Source organism: Haliaeetus leucocephalus, unplaced genomic scaffold, assembly GCF_000737465.1.
Source record: "Haliaeetus leucocephalus isolate CR32 unplaced genomic scaffold, Haliaeetus_leucocephalus-4.0 Scaffold143, whole genome shotgun sequence".
In the NCBI taxonomy this organism is placed as follows: Eukaryota; Metazoa; Chordata; class Aves; order Accipitriformes; family Accipitridae; genus Haliaeetus; species Haliaeetus leucocephalus.
The window spans coordinates 165440-190480 of record NW_010972579.1 but is presented as its reverse complement, the minus strand read 5'-3'; the positions used below and the strand labels follow the sequence as shown (position 1 = coordinate 190480).

At 37.8% G+C, this 25041-nt stretch overlaps 1 protein-coding gene across 1 annotated transcript in view; it reads right to left on the bottom strand.

Annotated features, from left to right (window-relative positions):
* STAG1 (stromal antigen 1) overlaps nucleotides 1–25041 on the bottom strand; it is a 197613-nt gene that overhangs the window by 36419 nt on the left and 136153 nt on the right. The window contains exons 12-21 of the mRNA XM_010561136.1: nucleotides 23134–23213; nucleotides 20514–20621; nucleotides 18135–18249; nucleotides 15877–15994; nucleotides 14619–14722; nucleotides 11616–11708; nucleotides 11401–11490; nucleotides 11009–11212; nucleotides 6657–6727; nucleotides 1398–1485 (exon numbers count right to left, since the gene is read on the bottom strand). Of these exons, the coding sequence (XP_010559438.1) occupies nucleotides 1398–1485; nucleotides 6657–6727; nucleotides 11009–11212; nucleotides 11401–11490; nucleotides 11616–11708; nucleotides 14619–14722; nucleotides 15877–15994; nucleotides 18135–18249; nucleotides 20514–20621; nucleotides 23134–23213 (1071 nt within the window). The remainder of the gene's footprint in view (nucleotides 1–1397; nucleotides 1486–6656; nucleotides 6728–11008; nucleotides 11213–11400; nucleotides 11491–11615; nucleotides 11709–14618; nucleotides 14723–15876; nucleotides 15995–18134; nucleotides 18250–20513; nucleotides 20622–23133; nucleotides 23214–25041) is intronic.

Here is a 25041-nt window from a genome sequence, read left to right as displayed (position 1 = left end):
CAGAACAGAACACTGTGCATTAGAGTACAGCAAGAGGTGATGTCACAGCATGATAGAAGTACAACCCAACATCTACATATCTCAGTTCAAAAGCATCTGTTTAAATACCTCTAAATCTGACCTCACTAGTAAAACAGTCTGGAAATTTGTTCCATTGTCAAATGAACGTGTAGCCCAATTTCTAAAAAAAAAAAAGGGAGAAAATACAAATTTTCTCACGGAGAAGACGAGGCTCATTTTTATGGTGCCCACAAAAGCATCCACGGTGTCTTTTTAAAATTTCAAATCTATTTTAGGTGCTAAAAATGTCAAAATCTTTTTGGCTTGAAGATGTTTCCAACAGTTTGTGGTTCTGTGCAGAATAAATCCAGTTTGTAACAGCTCTGATCACAAAATACTTTTTTGGAAAGATATCACTAAAGACACTACTATTCCTTTTCAATGAACTCCTTCTAGTGGACTGGGGGAAGAAATACTGAGGAGAGTTCAGATTTCAGAACGTTTTTCCCAAGATCTTACAGAAGTATTTGGGGAGCCATATCACTGTAAAACTCAGAAACTGAAGATGGCTGGTAGTTGCATGGACAGTTTTTATCTGCTGGCCCCTTCCTTCCAGGTAGCACAATTCCAGTGTTAAGTAGCAACCGCAGAGACAGGAGAAGGTCCCACAGCTTAAAGCCATGACTTTCACATGGCATGTGGCGTGCGTCCTCCATATGCTCCTTTTTTAGAAAATACTTCTACAGAACTTAATGAGAAATTTTTTTTCCTAAATGAAGTTGAGTTAGAATTAACAACTGGCTTCTAAATGGAAATCAAATTATACCTTAAAATGTGCTGAAATGCTGGAGTAGGCAGTCTGCAGTTTAAACTGGAATCCTGGGAGAATCTGAAATGGTCCCTGTGCTCATCCATGAGAAACTAAAACCAAACTAGGAGGAAACAAAAGTCCAAGACATGTCCACTAAAAGAACTCTACTGGAAAGGCTGGCCAGCATCCCTGCTAAATGTTGTTCTTGTTTTCTGGTTTTCATAAGCTTCCATCTTACCTTCAATGCATAATAATCGTTTGTGATAATTCTAATTACAGCCAAGGTTTACAAATGTTGGGTTTCAGTGTAAACATCATGACTTATGCATTGCTTTTCACAGCCAGGAACATTAGTTACTCCTTACTTTACAGATGAGGAAGGTGAGGCAAGTAGCAAAAAAATCACAGAATCCAAGCTTTTCTACCTCCTGGACAGTGCCTCACTACAATGTAAATGTCATTCAAAACTCTATGTTTTTCCTAAATAACTGAAGTCTAGTGCATTAAGCTTTTGAATTTCTCTACAGCTACACTCTTTAAAACTTTGAATCCCCAAATGATGCAGTGCAGGTGTTGCTAACTGTACCTGTTCTGGCATAGCTCCATGTTCAATTCCAGTTCTTAGTAATCTGTAGCAGTTACTGAACAGATCCCATTTTGTGAGATCATGCGCACTAGAACGAGAGGTAATAAAGAGAGATTAGTTATGTTCCTCAAAACTCCACATCACAGTGAGAATATATAGTCTGACCTGGGAGCTCAGTGAGCTTTAGTATTTTTGCAAAGCTGAGACAATACAGCCTGCTGACAAAGCAGCTGCACAATGTTTTATTACATGGGATTTTTGTAGGGAGGAGATAAACTCTCTGCATACCATAAATCTTTAAAGGTTACTTAAGTGCAGCTACAAGCTCCTTCTCAGTGTTCCCTCTGAACTGTCTTTCCTCTTTGGTTCTAAACATTGATAGAACTCCAGAAGGCACTTCTCTGGCATTGCAGCGGAAACTATTGGCCAAACTCTAGCAATATATAGTGAATGAAAAATGGCTTTAAGCAAAATGAAGTTACATTTTTTTCTGCCATATCATTTAGACAAAAATAATATACATTATCACTAGGCATTAAATTATCCCAAAATATCTAAATTAAGACAGCATGATATACATGTACATGAGACCGAGATGGTGATTGCCATTCCCCGTGCATTGTTTCACATTTCAGTTGTACCAACCTGATTCTCCGGTGAGAGGACTACAAATGAGATTAGCAACATATATTCTACAGCTTTACAGACCTCAATATCTTATGATATAGCTTTTTAAATACAGAACTGAGAAATACAGAAGAAATTACAAAACACCAGGTTGCCTGAAAGACAAAAAATCTCTCTCAAAAAAAAATTTAGGTTTAACACATTTTTGTGCAGTGGAATTAAACCGAGATAATTTGAAACAGTTTATAATATGTTTATAAAAGAGCAAGCCACCTCAGAATAATCAGAAACTTGCGTGATTAAAATACTCACCTGGAAGAAGGGATACTCAGACTGAATTGGCAAATCTAAATAAGATAAAGCAGTCTCTTGCATCTTGCTCCCTTTCATCCCAGCACCTTGATCACCAAGATATGCTCACTTTTCCCACCCCTTAGTGTCTGCCCTCCTTTGGAGCTGCCTGACTTTTTAAAAATAATTAACTACCCTGCTTAGCCAGAAAGAGTAATTCTCTGGTTCTGAAACAGACAGAAGTTGAACTCAAGACTGGGAATGCCTAGATCCTATTGAAACCCCTAGTATGAAATGTTTCCCAGTCTGGAGCATGTAAGCCCTGGAAAACCTCACTGATAAAAAGTTCCACAGAAAACATAAAAATTAATGCCATTGTGCTGACAGCAAATGAAGTATGCACTCTAGGGTTGTGTCATTAAGCCAAGGTGCATCTTGACTTCTAATCCAAATCCATGAATAGAAAACCTTAAAAAAAATAAAAGGAAACAAAAATATAAAGATACTCCCTCCGCCTTAGATTCTGGATGATCTTCGAAGTAAGAAAATAAAATGTTTCATAGATAAATTATAGGCTGTCAGAGAACTGCCTTTGACTAGTGAAATTAAGCACATAGATGCTGCTTCAGCAAATCACAGGGTTGCTAGCAAGGCAGAGTTGTACCTCCTTAATTACAGTGCTGTAATTAAAGCAGTAAAAATCTCCTTGGTATGCAGAGGCAGATATCAGCATAGATTATCCTACAGAGAATACAAAGGAAAAACTATCTAATTTCTGCCTTTTCATTTCAGAGCCTTCCATGTCAGGCAGCCATCACAGGGGGCATGCCCCATTACCCTGACAACTGGGGACACCTTAGTTCTTTGCTCTGAGCCTGGCCTTACAGCTGATCTCAGGAAGAGCTCTTCAGCTTCCAAAGCTGAAAAATTCTAACTATATACAAGTTGCATAGGGCTTTTCAATATAAACCTCCTTAAAGAAGAGCCTCCACATTAAATTTAGGTGTATTCTGGTATATCTTCATTTCTTTTGAAGTACTTGGCAATCAAAACGATAGTTATAAAGGTACCTTAGACACAATACAATTCTCCACAGAGGTTCAGATTGACATAGAGGCTCCTAGAATGAAAATTCACATCGCAGAGAATTTTCCCTTAGTCCCTTCCATGTCAGAGGGTCTTCATGGATTACAGAAAACAAGGCCCAACATTTCTACAAAGGTTTCTTTTCATCCCTATAGATAACACTGTCTGCTGGGGCACGATTCTGCCAGGAAGTAGTCAGATGGAGTAAAGGTACCAGTTCCACAGCGTTTCTGAAAGTGTGGCAAGAAGCAGCTTAGAAAACTTTCTTTTTGAAGAAGTGATCTCTCCACCCACAAAACTGTCTCTCTTTAAAGAGACACAAAGTGAGAGAAGCTGTACCTTGGGCTTTAAACAGCTGTGATAGATATAGTCTAACTTCTCTACTGAGGTTTCATTTGTCATCATTTCTACTTCTTCTGGATATAACAAACTTCTGAGTAACTCAGTCTGAAGGATGTACTGGTCAACTACTGGAAAAAAGGTTAAGCAAAGGGTTTTTATACCAGGAAGAGAAGATCTGCTGGTCTGACCATGAATTTACCTATCTGGGAAGTGTCCTGACTGATCATGCTTAGACTGCTAAAAAAATGATGTGTATCTGGAGAGTTACTATAGCCACTGCAGGCTTATGAAGTCAGTATGGAGGCAGGAAGGAATCAAATTCCATATCATACTTGAGGACTTCTGGACAGTGATACTAACAATCCTGATTTCTAAATGTGAAACAATGTTCTATATACAAGACAGCATCAAAGGGCACATCCAGAGTAACGGAGGTGATGCTTGAGAGTCATGTGTTTTGCACTGAATTAAGTAATTAAATAAGAAATTCTGATATTTTGCAGCATACAAACTGCTACAGCACTGATGTGTTATGTGTGAACGCTCAGTTGAATTGGGCTGGAATCAGTATAGAAAAACTGCCTTCATGTACTTAAGGACAGAAAAAAATGCTATAAATACCAGTGAGACCCTGGCAAAAAAAGAAGCCCATGTATATAGTGCAGGTGTTCTATTTAGAAGACTTCAAGAAAATTTATTATTATATTCTGAAAACATGGAAGGGAACAGCATAATAATGAATTTGATTTGTATTGGAATACTGATATCTTTGTTTGACGAAAAGACGTTAATTAAAAAGTGTGCTGTGAGGCCTTTGTTGCCATGACCCTCTCAGAAAAAGGATTAGCTCAGGCTTGGGAAATCTCAGCATAGAAGCTTCTTGGTCTGGAAGGCTTTTCTGATAATCCCCTACCATGTTTTTTTTCCACCTCGCTGGGCTTCTTCTTCCTAAAATATGAAGCAGCAGCAACTATCAAAGAAACAGAAGCACAGGTAAGTTTCTCTCACTGGAACAAGAGAGGGACTTATTTCTTTTCAAAGCTCCACAATGATTTTATCGGTGCACATTTAGAAGATCTGAAAGGTATCAGTTGTTAGCCTGCAATTTAAACTTCTTCCATTGATTTAATTTCTTTTGGCTCCCAGCTGGTGACAGACAATGACAGTATCAGACAACAGCCACCGTTCTTTAAGATGAGAATGCTCAATGCGAGTTTTGAATTGAAGATCCTAATCTCATAGCTAGAAGTTTGGCAAAAATTCTGTCTTGAATCGTATGATTGTTTCTTTTCACAAAGAAATCACATCAGACGTAACATTCAGTAGAGTAATGAAAAGACTTCTTTACTTCTTTATATGCAAGCAGTTATTAATTAGAAATTCTCACTGCACTATAATCATAAATAACAAATCAGCTGAGAAATGGTAAACAGCTGCTCTTCAGCTCTTTAGCTTTGATTCTTTTCTCTTTCCTATTTTTTGAAGGTGAAGGTAGATGTCCCCGCCCCCAATTTGTGTGTTATTCTGCAAGGCTTTCTTTATAGTCTGAATTAACTCTCTAGAGATTTGGAACCCTAGGAAAAATATATATGTGAGATGCTCATAAAAGCCTTAAGACCTGTGCTTCTTTCTTGGATGTGAACCATAGCTTTCACCAGTCCTCTCAGGAAAGGCAGAAGTGGCTCCAGTGTGTTACCAGGGAGACTGAAAACCTAATTTGCACATGTGTCAGTCTGCTGCACTACGAAAATTAGTAACGATTTAATGATCGCTGTGGGACTCTTGTTGAATGGAAACAAAGAGTAGATATTTCAGAACTATGTCATACAATGATCCGATGAAGAATTCAGGATAAGTAAAGACTAAGCACAGAAAGAAAAGAGAAATGAAATCACTAAAACCAATTTGTATAAATGAGGTGGCAGAAGCAAGGTCCTCTCATATCTTGTGACAAGGAAGAAATGATTTGTGGCTCTCAGCCATCTGCATATGAAGCTTTCTTACATGCTGACCAGGGGCAATTACTTCCTACAGTTGATAGGAGGGGAAGATTAGGTCTTTGTGCTATGCTCCAAAATTCAGAGTTCAAGTGAAATATTCCAGGTTGCTCTACAGTTACGAGGGTGCCCGTAGGTGTAACTGAGAGCAGCAGGACCCTGAAAAGCTGCTGCCTGGTTCCACTGAGCTGGTTCATACTTAGTGAAGGAGTTTCTGTGCAATCCACACAGTTAGACTTTGCCAACAATTCAACTCAAAAATATTCCTGGCATATTCAAGGCCACGTTGGATGGGACTTTGAGCAACCTGGTCTAGTGGAAGGTGTCCCTGCCCATGGCAGAGGGGTTGGAACTAGATGATCTTTAAGGTCCCTTCCAACCCAAAACATTCTATGATTATCTGATTTCTGCAGGAAGAGAATGCAAAGTCCAGACTCTCACCATAAACTTTACTATTATTACTACTACTTATTTCTGTAATTTTGAGGAGAAATACCTCAAAAGCCTTGAGAAACAGAAACAACTTCCTCCAGGGCTCCCCTAAGCTGAGGCTCAAAGCACAGATTTGGCCTGCATCCACTGGTGCCAGAGATAAGAAGTGTTCCTTGTGCATTGACTGTCTGTCATGCAGGGGAGTATGACTTTTAGTAAGGCACTCATAGGTGTAAAAGCATTTAGTGCAAGGGATGGTATGCCACTTGCAAATCACACCTGTAAAAGTAATGGCATTAACTAAGCAAGGACCCAGATTAGTGCAAACAGTTATACTGACAAATACCACTAATCATTCACCAATCTCTATTTCATATTTCAGGCCATATATTTTCTCATTTCTTAACACTAGACATCAACGGAAACTTGCTGAAATGATAAAAATCAACATAGTAAATTTTTGAGGGGAAAAAAAATCACCTACTTGTGAAAAGAGGTTAACCTCTTTAATGTGGAGAGCACATTGTATATGTCATCATCATCAGCTTCTTCTCCCTGAAAATGAAAGGAAATCCATTAAGAGAGTTCAGCAATCCAACAAAGTACATTACTGCATCGGGAGGAGCAGATTTCTTTGAGGGTTTATGTTGACATCAAAACTGACTCCAAATTTTCCTATTACTATTATTACGGAATCTAGAGAAAAGTAGTAGTAGTAATAATAACTACTGCATAGCACTAGGAAATAAGCAAGATCATCTGACAATATTCAGCAGTATCACTGTGTTAATACTCAAACCACTATCCTCTAGCAGTAGAAATCATTCCCAAGAATAAAATCTGACTTCTACCTTATTTTACAAAAAGAACTGAACCATCAGCTTTAACCATCAGCTGATGAACGCACTGCAAGAATAAAGCCAAATGCTTGCCTTGCTCCACGCCAGAAACCTGCAGATGTCAACATCTAGTTTTTTTTTTAAAATGATCAGTGGGGAAATTTCTTTCTTTTCATATCCTTCATTGCTGTTCACCGTGTTACACACAGTAATGCATGACAATCACATTATGTGCACAGACTGACATACATTCAGAACTGGATGGAAGGGTTTGTTGTTGTTTTTTGTGGTTTTTTTTTTTTTTAAACTTAGGTTTTGCAAATCTGGGGAAACAACAGTCCAAGAATAAATATTGCACAATTAAATCAAAACTTTTCATTTAATTTTTTTTTCTTTCTGGCATTTTAAAATATCATTATCCTAATACTTATGCAAACTAAACAGCAAATTCTCTTACTGAAACAAGTGGAATTAAGGTACTTCCAAAACTTAATTTTTCAGCAACTTCCTGAAACAGGAAACCCACTTACAACAACTCTTCTCCATTTCATTTTGATAATTTTTTTTCCATCTAAAAGACTAACAATTAAGACATTTTCCTGTCTTCAGATGCTATTGTCAACCAATGTTTCTCTCATTATCAATCTAGTGGGAAGCCATAAAGCAGTGGGATACTTGCTTGGGTACAAGTATGCACATTTTTGAATTTAAAATGATTAAACAGACTTATTAAAATTATTCTACCAAGTATCACCCAGCAAAGAATATCACAAAGGCCAAAATTTTAAACCCTTGCTACCTCTGTTCTCTTTCTTGCTTTCTCCTACTTTTGTCTTGGTTTTGTCTCCACATCTTTCTCTATGTCACGTCTGACCTCCGCAGTCCCTTTTCCTTAGGGATCTAAACCTCTTAATTCTTCATTTCTCATATGACTTTCAGAGACAGCTTTTCTCTGAAATCCTGAGTCCCCATCCCTCTCTCATGCAAGCAAATACACACAAAAATCATAAGCCCTTGCTTGCATTTCTCTACTCCTTCCCAAGCTGGGTAAAGGAAGGGGATACATCAGAAGTATTCTGGTATCACTGGCCCACGTTCCTTCATGAGCCCAGTCTTTGTTCTCTGCCCAGTAGTCTCAGTGCATCCTTCATACTGTAGTACTGTATAAAGAGAAGCCGCCTGCAAAGAGAAGTGAAGGGAAATGGAGTGGGAATAAGCAGTTACTGACTTCCTAATTCAACAGCAGTCAGTAATAAAGGAAAATTACAGGAAAAAAAGTTTTTCTCCCTTAGTTCATTTCTCCTGAGAAGACTGGTGGGAAGTAATTTATGAATCCCAGCATCTCACTGCTCTCACTTGACTCCCCTTGCGTAAAAGGTGAGGCCAGAGGGATCTTTCAAGCAGTGTCAGAAAGGGAGAGGTCAGGACTGCAGACCCGTACGCTGTACCTAAAATATGGAGCGTGTTTTCTGAACAATCTCAACATTCATGTATCCCTAGTCTAAAACAGCTGGACCTAAATGCTTTGCTGGCATAACTGATCTGAAATGTGGGCTGGGGCTGGAAGAGAGGTAGATTTCCAATCCCCTTTCATCTTTACTGCTTGGAGTGTTGGAAGACGGTTCTTTGAGGCCGAGAGACCACACTGCCTGGGGAAGAGGACTCCCTAAGAAGGGCTTCTGAAAATACACAGCTAGGGACTGTGAGGTAGCAAAGGGAAGGACAGCACTGGATCTCCTCAGATCAGATAATCCAAGAACAAGAGGACTGATGCTATAGTAAACCCAACTCTACACTAACTGGACTGCTGGCTTCCAGAAGGGTATGTGGATGACAGAAAAGGAACTGACAGAACTAGATGACTGGTTCTTGTCTCAACTCCTCTTCAAAACTGCTGTGTGGAGGAGAATGGGTGAGTCAGAGAAAGAGCAGCTGCTGTACAGCAGGAGGAATCTAAGTATTCCTGTATTTGCTAACTGAATTTGGGATTATGGTTCAAAAATTATCTGTGGGTGTCTCAGTAAATACTAATAAAATGGTGAGTGGATCTCTTCTTGGGTGAAACTATCCAGGGAACAGAATACCACCTCAGAACCCTTGAATGGATCCACGGATGAATAATGTCTATACAGGTGAACAGTGTGGAAACTTCAAGGGGGGTCTTCCAAAAAAGCTGCATGTCCTTAGACAGACCTAATTTCTGTTACACTGGCTGTTACACAACTGCCTCCAGAGAAAACAAACATGGCATTTACTTTGGAGAAGTTTGAAGATAAAACTAAGAGAAAAAGCTGAAAGAAGACATTTTCATAATGTCTTACGACAAGACAGTATAACAGAAATGGCAAGTCAGTGTCAAAGAACTGGGATTCCACTTGCTTCTTGGTCTGATTCTTGAAAAAACCCATAGGCACTTTCTTCCATCTCGAGGCGAGACAGTGTGAATAAGATGCTTTTTGCTGATCTGAGCTTGGCTGTGGAGACATAAGCTGAAGATCCTCCAAGAGCCAGGTGATGAGAAACAACATAGGAGATTTGTCCCTGCATACAGACCCAGACTGAACCTTGGTGTTGGATATGCGGATAGTGAAAAACATGAGGACCTCACCAGAGTTCCTAAACCTCTGTCAGTGGGTACCAATGGAAAGAGCGAAAGCCAGTTGATCAGTTGCTGGGCATCTGGTGTAGAGAACTCGGCTCGTTCTGAAGCTGGATCTTTGTGCTGGGAGTCAAACTTTAGCCCTTTTTGCTACCCAAGTCAGCAACACATTCCCCAAAGTTTTTGTCTTAGAGTTTTTGGTCCTGTTGGCCAGAGGTGAGGAACTTCAAAAATTCATGGCTCTTAAAACAGACGCCGAAGACATGTAATGTGGCATTAGCTGAAAGGATTCCCTTGCCACACACAGATGGGCAGAGATGTAGCACAAATTCTGGAATGTCTTTTCAGGTTCTGCTCAGAAATTTCTGAGAAAGTACATATAAAATGGCAGACAGGTAGACAGCAAAGTAAATGTATTCTATCAAAGAATGTACAGTGGTGCACTAACTCCTTTGGGTTGTGGAGTGCCTGCTTCCTGCATGCACTGCCTTTTTTACTCACGTACATTCCTACAGCAACAGAAAAATTTTTATTTACTCTGCAATGTGACAAGGCATATACACAGTATGCCTCTATGTGGCATATCACTTAATGATAAAACCCCCCTGATTTTCTTTAATAGGCAATTCTAAAATAGAGACTGTAGCTTAGCTTTCTACAAATGTACATATAAAATTAAATGTATCTGCCACAGTGAAGTGCATGACTAGAAGAAGTGAAGAAAAAGATCTATGCAGCCCTTAAATTATGTTTAAAAAGCATGAGAATTACAACAAATTAAGTAGTGCTACACAAAGTTAAATTGATGTAAAGCAAGAAAAAATGAGTAAGGTTTCTATTCTTATTTAATGTATTGTGCCTTATGCATGTTGAAGGATAAATTCTTAGAAGTAAATCCCAGGTACCTCCAGGTTTTAGACCTGGATCTTCATTTCCTTCTTTCCAGAGCTCTTTCAATATGCCATTATAAATGTTTTACTAAATCCTCTCTTCCATTCAAGACATAATCCAATCTTGATTCTGCTGCCTGTATATCCATTTGGGACTACTGGAATCACCAGAAGCATTAATGTGTAAATGCACTTTTCTCTGCATTTTTCATCAGCTTTCACCCATTCATCCTTTTAATTTCTTATGTGGGCTGTTTAAATACTAGACTAAATATTCAGAAGTAGGATTGTCCCATGGTTTTTGTCTTACAGCATCAAAGCTTTGCAGGCTTAATGGCTAGTCCAAGGGATTTTCTACATGGAGAAATAGCTCCAAAAAATTATGAAATAGTTGCTGCTGCACTATGTCTTCAGATTGATAATTTAATGATTTGGTAAGAATGTTTTTCTGCAGTTTATCATAGCATATTTTAGGTAGTCTAAGTAAATTCATTTTAAGAATACAAACCTCCTGCAGCAGATCCTCTACAGAATGGTTGAATCGATCCACAAATTCATCAATAAGTTGGCTGTGGGCTATGTCAACTCTGTTCTGGATTGTATATTCTTCACTACAGAGTATGCTGTAGGTTTTGCTGCAGGCTTCGAGAACATCTGATTCCACATGCTTTTCCACAACAAACTTAATCTGTTTCAGTAAGGCATCCAGATGCTGTAGATCAGAAAAGAAGTTCAGCTTTCACCTTACCTGAACAATGAAACTCAAAGAAAAAGTCATTCAAAGAATACACCAAATGAAGGTTAGATCATTAACATGCCAAATGAAGGCACAGTACTGTGTGACTAGAATAGTAATCAGATACTTGAAAGCAACCAGACTTCTTGCCCAATGTACTATACCTTTTCCATTCTGCCCGTGCTATAGATTTCCAGATCAAAATACTGTGGGATTTGCAGGAGATTTGCAACCTTCTCGGCATCAGCAGAATACTAGAACATCATTGAAACAAAACAAAAAAATAGTGAAGTAAAAATAAACACCTACACTACAGAATGAAAAAGTTTAAAGACAGTTGTAAATACCAGTGAGAGATTGATTTTCTTGAAAATTGTACCTTTGACAGCAACATAGGAAGCGCAATAATGAAATGCTCAGTTAATTTATTTCTGTCATCTATCTGAGTTTTTCTTTCTTTTGCTGTCAAGACCTGCAAGTGATCAAAAATAACTACAGTAAATACAATTTCTGCATATAGCATTCATTAATCTTTCTAAAGTTTGTATTACAAACAAAAATCCATGCAAGTGTATTTTTAATAAATCAAAAGAGGAGGGAATAAAAAACTCAAACACATTTGGACTGAAGAGTGATTAAATGGGAGGACCATGTGTCCTAAGAAGCCGTGATTGAAAAGGAAAATATCATATCATCCAGCATGATATTGTCTCAACACATCAACATTTTTTTTAGGATTGAAATTCAAATATAACCCAAGTCAGTGGAAGTTTTGCTATTGCTTCCAAGTGAATTGAGCTCTGGCTTTCACACATTAAACAAAGTGTTAATGTAAGACCTCAGGGCGAACTGAAATATAATTAAGAAAACCAAAACCAAACCACACTGTAACAGTGATTTTCATTAGCAGATTCATGGCCTCATCTCTAAACTGGAATGTAATTCTCAGTGAGAACATACATCCAAGTTCACAGAACTCATTTACAAATTTCAGTGAAGATATACTGAAGCTACTAATGCTGTCATAGCAAAACCACCTTGAAACAGTGAATAGAGAGACAATAATCAAAACAGCATGCTTCATAAAAGCTTAGATCTGGCTTCTTGGCTTCAGAAAAGGAAAGAATACTTTTGAAAACAAATAATGATAATAAAATACTCAAGTTAGCTAATGATTTATGTATAGCAAAGCTGCCAGACTGCACAATAAGGGTTACAAGCTAAAGTCAGAGAAGAAACTATTTCACAAGAAGGTAAGTGCATAATTAGAAATCTGCTCCCATTTTCAACTCAGAGAATATGCTAGCGAGATCATGAGAACATGACAAACCTCTACTGACAAGTCAGAGATCCCTGCAGTTACCATCCCACAACTCATGATCTAACTGAAAAGAAGCAAAAGCTAAATGTCATACCTACATCTCTCTGTAAGTGAGGAGGAACAGCTGGAAACAAAACACATGCTTGGATGACAGGTAGCCTATTGTGTCAGCAGGAATCCAAAACAACCATGAAGCAAAGGGGAATAGATGTGTAACCAAGGTAAGAAACCACTTCCATAGTACATGACAGACAGCTGGATACATACAGCAGCAACCGCAATTCCTGTACCAACTAGCAGTGCAGCACCACCTGCGCCAGCAAAAGCTACTAGTTCATCGGAAGGCAACACAAATGCAGCTACCAAGTCAGGCTCCCACCCCCTAACAACCCAGTCATATTCTGGTGGCCAAAAATTGCTATGAATTAATCTGTGGTGCTATGAATTAATCTGGGTCCCTAGGATGATCTCGAGGCTCTTTTGATCATCCTTCAGAAGGCAAAATTTATTTAAGTAAAATTTATTTTACTTAAGTACCTTTGAAGAAATACAGACACTGAAAAATCTAAGACTAAGCAATTTGCTGAACTTAAGTGAACAGAACTATAGATCTCTTGAGATAGAAAAAAAACCTGAAAGCTAATATGGTGCTCCAAACAGAAAACACAAACATGAAAATTTTTGTTAAATTTAAAGGTTGCTTTGTCTGCTAGAACAGTTTGCAGCTAAGACAAAACACGGTTAAGTTCTGCTTACAATACAGTTTTGGTAACGCAGGATAATACATGCTTGTGTAAATTTGAGTAAGTGCTTTCATAGATTCACCCCTGATATGTTTTACTAAACTAGGAATTTCTTAGAATGTACTTTATAAATTAAGGTACACAAAGCATGTATAAATTGATGGTTTCTCAGAGCTTTTCCTGGGATGCTGTTTCTGGACACGAGGCTAATCTACTTTTGGCACATAAAAATAAAGAAGCTAAGTAACTGCATTTAGTTTAGCAATAGAGAATGCTACATCTATTTCCAGATTTCACCTTCATTAAGTCTGTGCCTTTCTTTAATAAACTAGCTGTGATTATTCAGAGCAGAACCTAACAGAAGTACCAAATGTTCACATGGGTTTATTTCATTTTAGCCTAACCTAAATAAAAGGGGGACTACCAAAAATCAGGGAAATACATTTGGAAAGCTGAGACCCTGTATTTATGGAGAATACAGCTGAAAGCCTGTTGCTCACCCTGACCCTGTGACTTATACTGAAATGCTTAAAAGTGCATGCCCAGCCTTACGAATGGACTTCCACTGATCCCCAAACAGTCACAATAAAATAAATGAAAGAGGCAGCTAGATTGCAATATGGCCAGAATGTCAAATTCTTGAATTTTTAGGGCACTCAGTGGAAGAGGCCAGAGAGGATGGATACATAAAACCACAGATGTATTCAGGTTGGTCCTGGTCCCACGTCTCCTGCTCAAAGTAGAGCCAGCTCAGGGGTCAGACCAGGGTGCTCAGGGCTTTGTCCAGTCAACTCTTGAAAACTGCCAAGGATGAAAACAGCACAAACTCTCAGCTTCTGTTCCAGTGCTTAACTACTCTCATGATGAAGATACTGTCGGCTTCTTCTAGAAATTTTACATCCATATTAGCAGCACATTCCTTTTTATGGAAGACAGAGGTAATCTTGTTCTGCTCCTGAGCTCTACACTTCCAGTTCTTATCTAGATTTAACATTAAGGGCTGTAGATGTGGGTACATTACACGTATAAGCCAGGGGTATGATAAAAGAACATCTAAAAAATAATTTAAAAAGATTTTCATGCTGTAAATTTACATTACTTAACTTGGCAATGCAAAGCCCAAAATCAATCAAACAAAAACCCAAACATGTCCAGAAATAGAATTTCTACTATTTTTCTTCAAAAATGTTCACATGAAACAGGAAACACCAATTATAAAATCTAACTTAAAAGTGTCAAATGTGGCATTGTAGACAAATATTTTATGTTACCATAGTAACACACAGAGGTTTGAGCTACCTACTGCAGTACCACTTACTCTCTTGCCAGTGCCTCTGCCTACTGGAGGATGTGCTTCAGCAGCTTGTCTGATTGTACACACCATCAACTCAATAAGAGCACTCTCCTGCCGGTCAGACATTGCTATGGAGGGAAAAAAACCAAGTAACATCAGTTCTGATGTGTGCGCAAGACATCTCAAAGAAGACAAATCTGTGAACACAGTTGTAAAACACAGGGAATAGAGAACAACAGAGATGATGTCATTTTGTCCCATTTATAAAACCAAGGCTTTCTTGCTTGCTCTTTGAATTACCATTCACATCATCTCAAAATGGATATGGCAGAACTGAAAGAAGACCGGAGAAGTGTAGTCTGGAAAAAGGTTGAATGAAGGGGAATATAACGAAGATTTACAAAATAAAGAGCATCATGGAGGATGGAGAGTGACTGACTGTTCACTGCATTTCCTCATAAAATAGTCTCACAGTCATGAAGTGTTATTTCTGTTCTTTGGGAAGTACTTCTTGTCACATCTAGAGGATCAAACCCCACTAGGCTACGCAGAAACAAAAGAACCAAAGTGGCTAATTTCCTAGGGAAATTACCACATAAATACAATTGTAGCAGGTGGATACCAAAAGGTCAGATTTTGAAACACTGAGATGATGAGCACATCATGCTAGGAGCAGTAAGAGTACATTGGTTTTTCAACCACCTAACCCCTGCAGAGGTCCCTGAAGCAGGAGAATCCTCAAGGATTATAAGGATCTTGAATGATGCTCATTACCATTAGGCACTCTTTGCCACCAACCTCCCTGTCTACCTTGTGCACACAGATCTACTATTAGTGAAAGGAGATTTGAAACTAATGGCAAAAGAATTGCCTTTTTTTTACCCTCTTGAGAATTCATTAAGTTTTAACATTGTCTGGAAAAGCCCCATATTTAATTAACACCAGCTGAAGTGCTTGTTTATTCAAAATTTTATTAGCTATTTAATTTATTGAAATGTTCATGTATACACTAGTTATTTAAACATTCAGACAAGAAGAAGTCCTAGTCTTTAATATTAGGGAACCACAGTACAGCAGACTTCACAAGATGAAAGACAGAGTATAAAAATGCTGCTTTTGAAGCAAAATGCATTAAAAATGGATTAAACTAAAATCTTCTTCAAATATGCTTTCTAAACAAACCACAACATAAATAACTCTATCACCCACAGTGAAACATCTTTCTAAGGAATAATTAACAATATTGTGCAATATCCATAAAGCATAGAGGCTAAACAAATACCTTCTTCTCCTTGGACTGGTTCCTCCAAGAGCAATTCTGTCATACATTCCCAGTCTTTTAACAGTTCTTGAGAGCTCTCCCATAAACTGTCCACCAAATAGGCTGCATGTTCATGCAACTAGAAAATCCAAAGCAATCATCAGTACAGTGTTCTGGTACAAGCAGCAGTTCTTCAACTTTCAAAATCATTTGGCCACAGAAGAGTGTCCTGGGCATGTACTCTTATGTTAGTTGGAAAGAAAATTCAGTTTGAAACTAACTCTGGAAGGTCTTCTTCCAACTGAATGCTGCAACTGCACAACAATGGGGCTATGTTTTAATAGAAAATGGAATAAAACCACACTGAGCTTCTCTTCCATCAAGCAGCTTGTTAGTGAAAAATCTTTCTCAGAGTTTTGATGTAGAAGCCATAAACTTACCTTTCCTCACTTTCTTACTGCATTATAAAAAGGAGAGACAGTGAGACATGACACTAAGAAAGAGTTGTAATATATTCGTTTTGAACAGGCATTTAATTTTCATACGTGCTGCTACATGCTCAGAAAACAATAGCAGAAATCCTACTGATTTCAGGGGGTACAGAATTAACACTAACTTTAAGTGCAAAAAAAGTTTTTACGCAAATCAACACAAGTGTTGTAAAGTGAGAAAAATAATCCATAGGCTTCTACTATTTTATAAACTGATCTTTCACCACTGTCAAAAAGTAACAAGCACAATATGCAGTTCTGATTTGCTTGCCAGACATGGGATTGATTACTCAACTGGTAAACATCTAAGAGTGTAGGGAAGGAGATGTCAGTACATTTACCTCCTCTTCTGTTTTGACCAGCCTCAGGCAAAACATCATGTGTCACAGAGCTTACTGATGCTTGTCACAGGTTTACCTGTGCCCTCTTCTGAATGCACCCTCTCAGATTGCAGCGCTTACATCTTCTAGTCCTATGCAGATGGAAACTCCCAATTCTCTAACTCTTCATTAAAACTGGAGTCATAAAATTCTACTTTGTTTCTAACAACTCTCTCAAAAACAGTAATATCAAAAACTGGCCCTGAGAGAAAAGCGACCTCGGGGAGCAGCACATGGCTTGCATGGGAAGGCACTTTGCTGATTATGGCTTTGGGAGCAAAGCTGATTTCCTTTTCTCCTCAGAAGGACAGACAAGCTTAACGCTATGTAACTCCCACCCAATCACACACACTCAGATTTAAGGTATTTTCACTGGAAAGTACAGTGATCTATTACAATCCAAGTTTTTAAGAAGCTGGAACTAAAAATACATTCAGATAGCAGACTGAAGGCTCACACAAGTAGTGACATTTCATCCAGGCTTAACTTCTAAGTTTGTAAGGTGTTTCTAAAAAATGTTAACCTTAACACTGTACCTAAATGTCACCCTTCCTTCTCACCATCTCTGACTGTGTTTCTTTTCATTCTCAGAGTCAAGTCTCTTGTTCAAGGCTTCATAACAATTAAAATACCCGATTGCAATACCTTTCCTTTTGATTTTTATACAAAATATATTACCCTCCCCTCTGTCGAGAAATATTTCTGTCATTCCTTTCTTTCAGTCTTCATTTGCCACCTATTTATTACCAAATCAAATGTATAATTTTTAAACCTTTCCCTCTCTATCTTCAGAACATCCTGTACCTGACCGTTTATCAAGTTTTCCTCCACTCCACTGCCATTCCCCACCCGAATTGCTATGTCTACCACAAAACTTCCCATGTATGCTATCTCTATATACCTAAACTATGGGCACAATCCCATCCTCAATGTGTTCATCAAACACTTAATGTCATCGTATATATGCTTGCAGTCTCCATTCTCTGACGTTTTCAACTGCATAAAGCCCTGAGCAACCTCATCCAATCTCACAGCTGACCCTGCTTTGAGCAAATGATTTTACTCCATAAAGAGTAACTCCAGAGGTATACTCCTTACATGGTTATCTTAAAAAAAGGACCAGTTACATTTCTATGTAGCAATGAATCCTGGCAGCCACCATACTACCACCAATGCAGTACTGAGTACAGTGGGGACATGCAAGAGCAGAAGAAACCATGAAGAAGATTTTGAGTTGAATTTGCTTGATGGACAAGGAGATGGGGAGCAGGGTAAAGGGCATACAGTATTTCTGAAATTATGAAGAAAAAAAAAGAAAAGAAAGACAACTTGTTACTTTATGTTGATAAATCACTACTTAAGTTCCAGGTTTTATTAAACATGTAAAGGTTAAAAATGATTTTTTTACCTCACTTTCAAGAAAGAAAAGAACCAACATTCTAATAAGGTTTCCATTTGGACTATTTCGCCCCCTCCTCTTTGCTAGAGCCTCTTCAGCTTGGGGATCATGTCTGCTGAACAGTCTAAAAATAAGCAAAAGGAGCTATCATGTTTATCAAAACAAATATAATTTCTGCAATAATATGATGAGCATTCATTCTTGATGTAGTAGATTTGTTCATAAAACACAGTGAAAGTATCCCAAGTTATTTCTTTCAAGGGAAAGAGGGCATGACCTCTGCCTGTCTGAAGACATGAATTTATCTTCAATATCTTCATGTTCACAGGGATGGAAGAATTTCACACAGGAAGAAAGCTCTTGAAAACCTATTTATATTGAAAGATTTTTCACAGTTTTATATATTTGCATAATTTGTATAGTTTTGCATTTTTAACTTATCAAGTCTTACAATGGTGGTAGCACTTACTCCAGTAGTGCCTTAAGAACTAAGCTTGTATCTTCACTGTAGTCATGCTGACCGGGGTATGGTATAAACAAACTTGACATCCCATTAAACAACCAACCTCAAGTATCAGTAGCAGCATAAATGATAAAGCAAGCTACCGGGCAATTATTTGTTTGTTTGTTGTTTTTTTTTCAGGTAAATTATACATTCTCCATTGACTTCCCTGATGCATGGTTAATTCCAAAATACTCTCAATGCTCAAATTTGCTAGCTTAAAGAGATCTCAGATGTGTCTACATTACAGTTACAGCAATGATTGTTTTACTTCAAGAATTTTGAAAACTGTTCCTTGCTTTTACCATGAAACCACAGTCACAAGCCAATTAGAAATATGAAACACAGTATTCTGATTTCACTACTATAATTCATTGAAAAGAGAAGGATGAGTTATACACAAACACATTTTAGTTAGACATCACCTTTCCCCCCCGCCTGACTTAATAGATAAGAAATAAGCATCTCTGCGGGTGCTGAAATATCTTAAAACACCCACCTCAGGATTGCGTCAGTGATCCTCTTTATTATTTGCTCTCCTTTGCTAACTACAGAGAGAAAGTCTAATGACTAGCTTACACATAGAAAGTGATATTTAAATGTATAAAACTAGGCGAGATAAATCTCACCTCAAATGCCTCAGGCAGATTGTAAGTTATTTAAAATGGAGCACCAGCTCTTATGTGTTAGCAGATACCAAGAGAAAATGAGTGTTAGGAATGGGACAATCTTCTCTCAATGCTGTTTACCTTGAGAGACATTTATAGAACACAGCACAGTATCTCGCTGTAAAGAAAAGTTAGGATAAAGTTTTGTCTTTACACTAAGTACACCAAGGTGCAGATATGTCTTCAAATTAATTTACTTTCAAGGCATTTGTCGAAATTATTTTGTCACATGTTAATTAACAAAGGAATTTCAGTATATATTTTTACAAAGAACCTAACCATTTCCTAAAACATCATGTAGGAAACTAAATGTAACTGAATTTTGTAAATTAACTCCTTGAAGCAGGTAATGCCTGATCACAGAGATGAACTCCAGAAATCCATCAATGAAAGCTTACAGTTACAGTGTGGACTTTTAAATCACTAATAAACCACAGAAAATTAGAACACTGGCAAAGGAAAACTGATGTTTTTACCTGATTTTCTTCTGTTGTGTATCTTGGCATGAAAAATTATATAACCTGCACTCTGATATATTAAAGAACTCTAATGTCACAACCCATGAGGGGAAAAAAGAAAATTACTGCTAAAAGACTTTTAACTGCAAACACTAAAATGAAAAGGTTTACTATTATGTGGCAATGTCATGGTCGTAGTTACTGATGCAGTATGATTCGCATCCATGGAAAAGCTAGCTCATTTCCTTTGGCATAGTGGGTACATGAAAGATGTAACCATGGTGTAATGTATTTTTAGGGGAAGTCAGTGAGTTTAGAAACAAATTTCTTAATTGTTACTACATAAAAACCTCTCAAGTTCACAATTTTGAAATAAACTGTTTTAAAACTTTGTAAAATTGATGACTGCCTATCAGGTAGACCAACAGGGATGTATAGGCCTTATATATATTATTGCAACAGTAATTTGGCAAAAGCTTTAGGATTTAAACCAACTTTAGAGGTTTATGCAGCCTTTGTGTATTTAGCCCTTGAGGAGTTAGGAAAAGTTATCTGAATTCTAGAGCAAGAAAAATGTAAATTCAGTTTCTTGAAGTCTTTAGGTCTTGAATTTAAACAAGATAATAAGTCTCTGTTTAAATTAAATACCTGATTTGCTAAATTGGGATATTTCACTCTATTGCTTCTTTGCCTTTTGATCTTACCTCTACTAGGAACCATTCACAAATCTGGTCTTATTCCAGGGCAACTGATAACTTACTTTTTGTGAAGGAATTCTCCAGCTGCTACTGCAACAGGCCGGTGTGCTGAATACACCAAGTGATACACATTCTCACAGTCTTCATTTGACAGAGCTTCTTCGCTTCCACTGAAAGAGTCAGAAAGTAACACCTGAACTAAAACAAATTTTTAATTTCAATCCCCTCACCTCCCGTAACTTACTTTTGACAGCTACAAGATTGATTTCCTTCATACAAAATCCTAAATGGTTGAACACTGACTTCAAGGACCTTTGGTTCAATTTCCAAATACAGAGATATTTAAAGGGCCTGTAAGACTGGAAGTTTGTCTGATTTCTTTCCCCCAGTTGTATCTATCTATCTATATATATAAAAAAAAAATTATGAAAAAAATGTCATCACTGCTTACAAATCTTGCCCTGTTCAATTACTTAGACCATCACACTAACTACAATGCATATATTGCAAGATGCCAAACACTGATTATCGAACATTATTAAACTAAAAACCTAGAATGTTACATGAGGAAAATTTAATTGCTTGGTTAAACTTATTGACTTCTATTGCAATGTCTGTTTGCTTTCAAAGCTTTTAATTTTTAAAGTATTCAAATCTGGGACTGGGAAAACCTGTTTCAGCCTCCTGTCCTACTCCATTCTCAGAAGTTAAGTCTTTTCACGTGACAGTCCATGTGCTCTTGTGCGCTGTGGGCAGGAGGTGTCTCTCTGCTGGCCTGGAAAGTAGGAAGGCATATTCCCAATTCTAGCTGCTGAAAGGGCCAGGCCAGGTGGATGAAACTGCTCCAGCAATGGGAGAAGGCACAGAAATACTCTGGACACAGGCAGTAGAAAACTAAACCCGATTATGCCACAAAGTGGGGACACAGAACTAGCACTGTGCATCCACCAATCAAATCAACACATAATCACTTTAGGATTGAATTATTGTGTGCATTTAGAATTACAATAATGCTGATACAATAAATTGTCAATCACTTTTACCGTAGTTACTGTGCTGACTAGATACAGACTTCATTTTCAACATCAAGGAACAGAATCTGATCATAGCCTGCTGTGCTGGATAAAAGATGATGAAAAGTTTATTTTCTATAATTATTTATTGACAAGAACAAGCCACCTTTTACCCTTGTCTTGGGTAAACAACATAGTTGGGGCTTCTGCAGTTTCTGAGCTCAAGGTAGATTTTGTGTGCAAGTTTTCTGAAACTCAGAAAAACTTCCATTTTTCAGCAATATTCTTGAAAAATGCTATGAGCCATGGAACAATGATATTCCATCAATGCTATCAAAATATCACCACTGTCGCATACAGAGATATTATTTCCCTCTCTGTTCAGTCAGCATTCATCAGAAACATTTATGTATCAGGACTCTACACATCATTTGGGTTCATACTACAAATAATTTTTAATTGGTCATTCCCCATCATGATTGTTCATGACACAGTTCCTACCTGACAGAATATTGCTCTGTGCTGTTCAACGTGACCCATATTCTTCTGGTGCTAAATGCATTAGCTATGTTTTCACCATGCAACCAAAGAGAAAACAGGACAGGAAAAAAAGGTGCACTGGACAATTCCTGACCTAAGATCATACTGTGTTCCCAAACACTGCTAATAATGTAGAGAACGGATGTGTTCTACATCTCATTTGTGATCATATTTGTTATATTTACTTTAAAAATGTAACAGTATGAGATTTCCTTTCTTCCTAATATTACAAGTCTAATATCTGTAAAGGAGAGTGACTCATAAATAAAAAAAATTAAGTCCAGACTGCTTTACTAAGAGGAAAAGCTAGTCTAATCTTTCATCCAAATTCTGCATGTCCAAGAACGTTCTTCAAAGTAGAGCCACTGGGTATAAAGTATGATGCAGAAATTCTATGCATCTGTTTGTAAAACAGATTTTCTTTAACATATGTTTTAATGAATATGTAATAAAAGCTTAGCAGTGCTCCTTCAGCAGCACACTCATGAGGCTGCTGTGGACAGGCTGGTTCAAACAATCAGAGAGCGGGATGATCTTTAGACTGGATCTTTGCCTCAGGGAAGCCACTGCATCTCTGTAAGAAAAAGTTGGGGGCCTGGAAGCATGTCTCCTCATGCATGGCCGAGTGTTTAAAATTGCAAGCTACCACTGCCACCTCCACAGAACCCAAACAAGGGTGCTGAAGTTAGCATCTTCTCCCTGTCAGCTTATTTACCAGAGGACTCTCCTTTCAGCTGTGTCAGGTAATCAAATCTCCTAACACTGGATCTTTGCTTAGTTACTGCTAGAGTTATTTTAGCAAATGTAACCCACAGATACTCGCTTTGGGGAGGACAATCATTTTGCCCTTGGCAAAAGGTATAAATGCCCTTTGGCATTCTTCCACAACAATGCGTGCTCTAATAGTCTCAATACATCAATACATTTTTATACTTTGCCTATTGTATTTTCATGAGATGGAATATCTTATTTAGCTTCATGACCATATTACTACATATTTTGTTCAACTTCATACTAAGTGTAAAGTAAGAGATTCACATCATTACACAAGCAAAGAAATCAAGTCAATTAAATATTACTAGCTTAGGTAACTTTCAAAGGGAATATACTGGTTTTGAAAAATACTCACTGAAGTATTAGCGTGACTAATCGAATGGCTTCCACAGCAACATCATATTCCTTATCCAGTGTCATTGATACAATGCGATCCTGAAAAGGAATTTTATTACAGTGACAAAACAGAAACACACAAACAGCTATCAGATGAAGAATTCTATAGATTACAAAGTAAATTATCTTGGGGAGAAAGATCTTTCAACTAGACACATGAAAGCCCTTTAATATTATTCAACCATTTAATGTACATCTTAGGAACCTGTATGCTATATGCATAATGGAAAAATAGGCAATTACACAGGAATGAGAACAAGTGCTTAACAAACAGTCCTTATCCTTGTCTGTTTTCCAGAGAACAAGCAAGGAGACTTTGGAATTGAAGCACTGTTTTGGACTGGTCTTACTTAACAGTTCTTTCCTGAAGAGGAATGTACTTGGGTTGGATGACAGCAGAAAAATTGTCCTGCTTCATTCCCCCTGAAAACAAATAATTTCAGAGTAATGAATGCTGCATATATGCATATTAGGAAATACTGTGAAGAAAATCACCCCTGAATATATGCATCTGCATATTGCCTATAAAGTTGTGGCCTTCATACCTGGCTACGTCTCAAGGTTTGAAGCTGATCTCAAGAATTACACTACAGACCTTCCACAGGAAAGTGGGAAGTTCTGTGTTTTGGCTTTGTATTTTCCTATACTCTTTCTAGTGGAGACATCACTTTCCAATCTAATGTAATGAATTTATAACTTCTAAGGACCCTGTAGTTATGAGAAGTCTCCTTAGGGTTTCTTTCTCCTTAGTTCCAGCTTGCTTACTGGCAACCAAAAATAGATGCGATTAGTATATGTTGTCCTCCCTATCTGGGGAGAATTTCTATCCATCCATAAAAATGCAATATGTGTTGATGTTTTTTTGCTTGACTGATCAATTTAATGACAAGAAATTGGGCCATCTGAAGATAAAACTTGATCCTTCTGGCTTGACCTGCGTCAGGAAGGACTAGGTACTATATGACATTTTGGGATGTGAAAAAATAGAAGTCAGGGACTGGAAAAGAAACAAGGGATGTGTTAGGAAACAACAGTGAAAGTCACCAAGAACAAATCAGGACAAAATAAAGGTGTTCACCTCTTTTCTCTACTATTCCAGGCACTTAAATGCTGAAGGTGAATATCAAGCAACTGATGCTTACTTCAATATTAGATTTTAGGAATATTATGTAAAGAATGCATTGTGGCTGTCTCAAGTGTTACCTTTCAAGGAAACTAGGTCTGTAGAGATACATTGTGTCACTATGATTGAATGCACCTCTATAAATCACCATTAAGTTCCTGGGAAATTTGATGCATTTAACTGTTATACCTAGACAGTTTTAGAGACCGTGAGAAGTCCTTGAAGAGACTCAAACAGTGAAATAACTTTTGAAACAGGAAATTCTGTGTATGGACAAGAAAAAAAAATTGCTGTCATTTTTTCCTGAGGTCCTGGCCAAAGAACAACTAACAACAACAAAATCAAGAGAAGGAACAGCCAGAGATACTGATCTTAAAAGTTTCAGTGGAATTTCATATACTCCCTCAAAGCATATCTTAAACTCCAGGAGGGAACTAACGGCACATGAAGGAATAAGCACACAAGTATAAAACTCCTACATCTCTGAAAAAAGCCTGGAAAGGAAGGGATCTTCTCTCCTGCCTACAGAGCAAGAGGTACTCTGAATTTGGAGTCATTTTGGACTTTGAAACCAACTGATGCAACAATGTTTTCTTATCAAAAAAGACTGTTCATGCCTCTCAATTTTCCCCAGAAACATCAGGCTTAAAATAAACAGTGTGGATGCATCATTTCTTATTTTCAGCCTTGGTGCCAGCATCTCTGTGTGATGGCATCTGCCAGCCAGGCACCAAGATCCTTGAA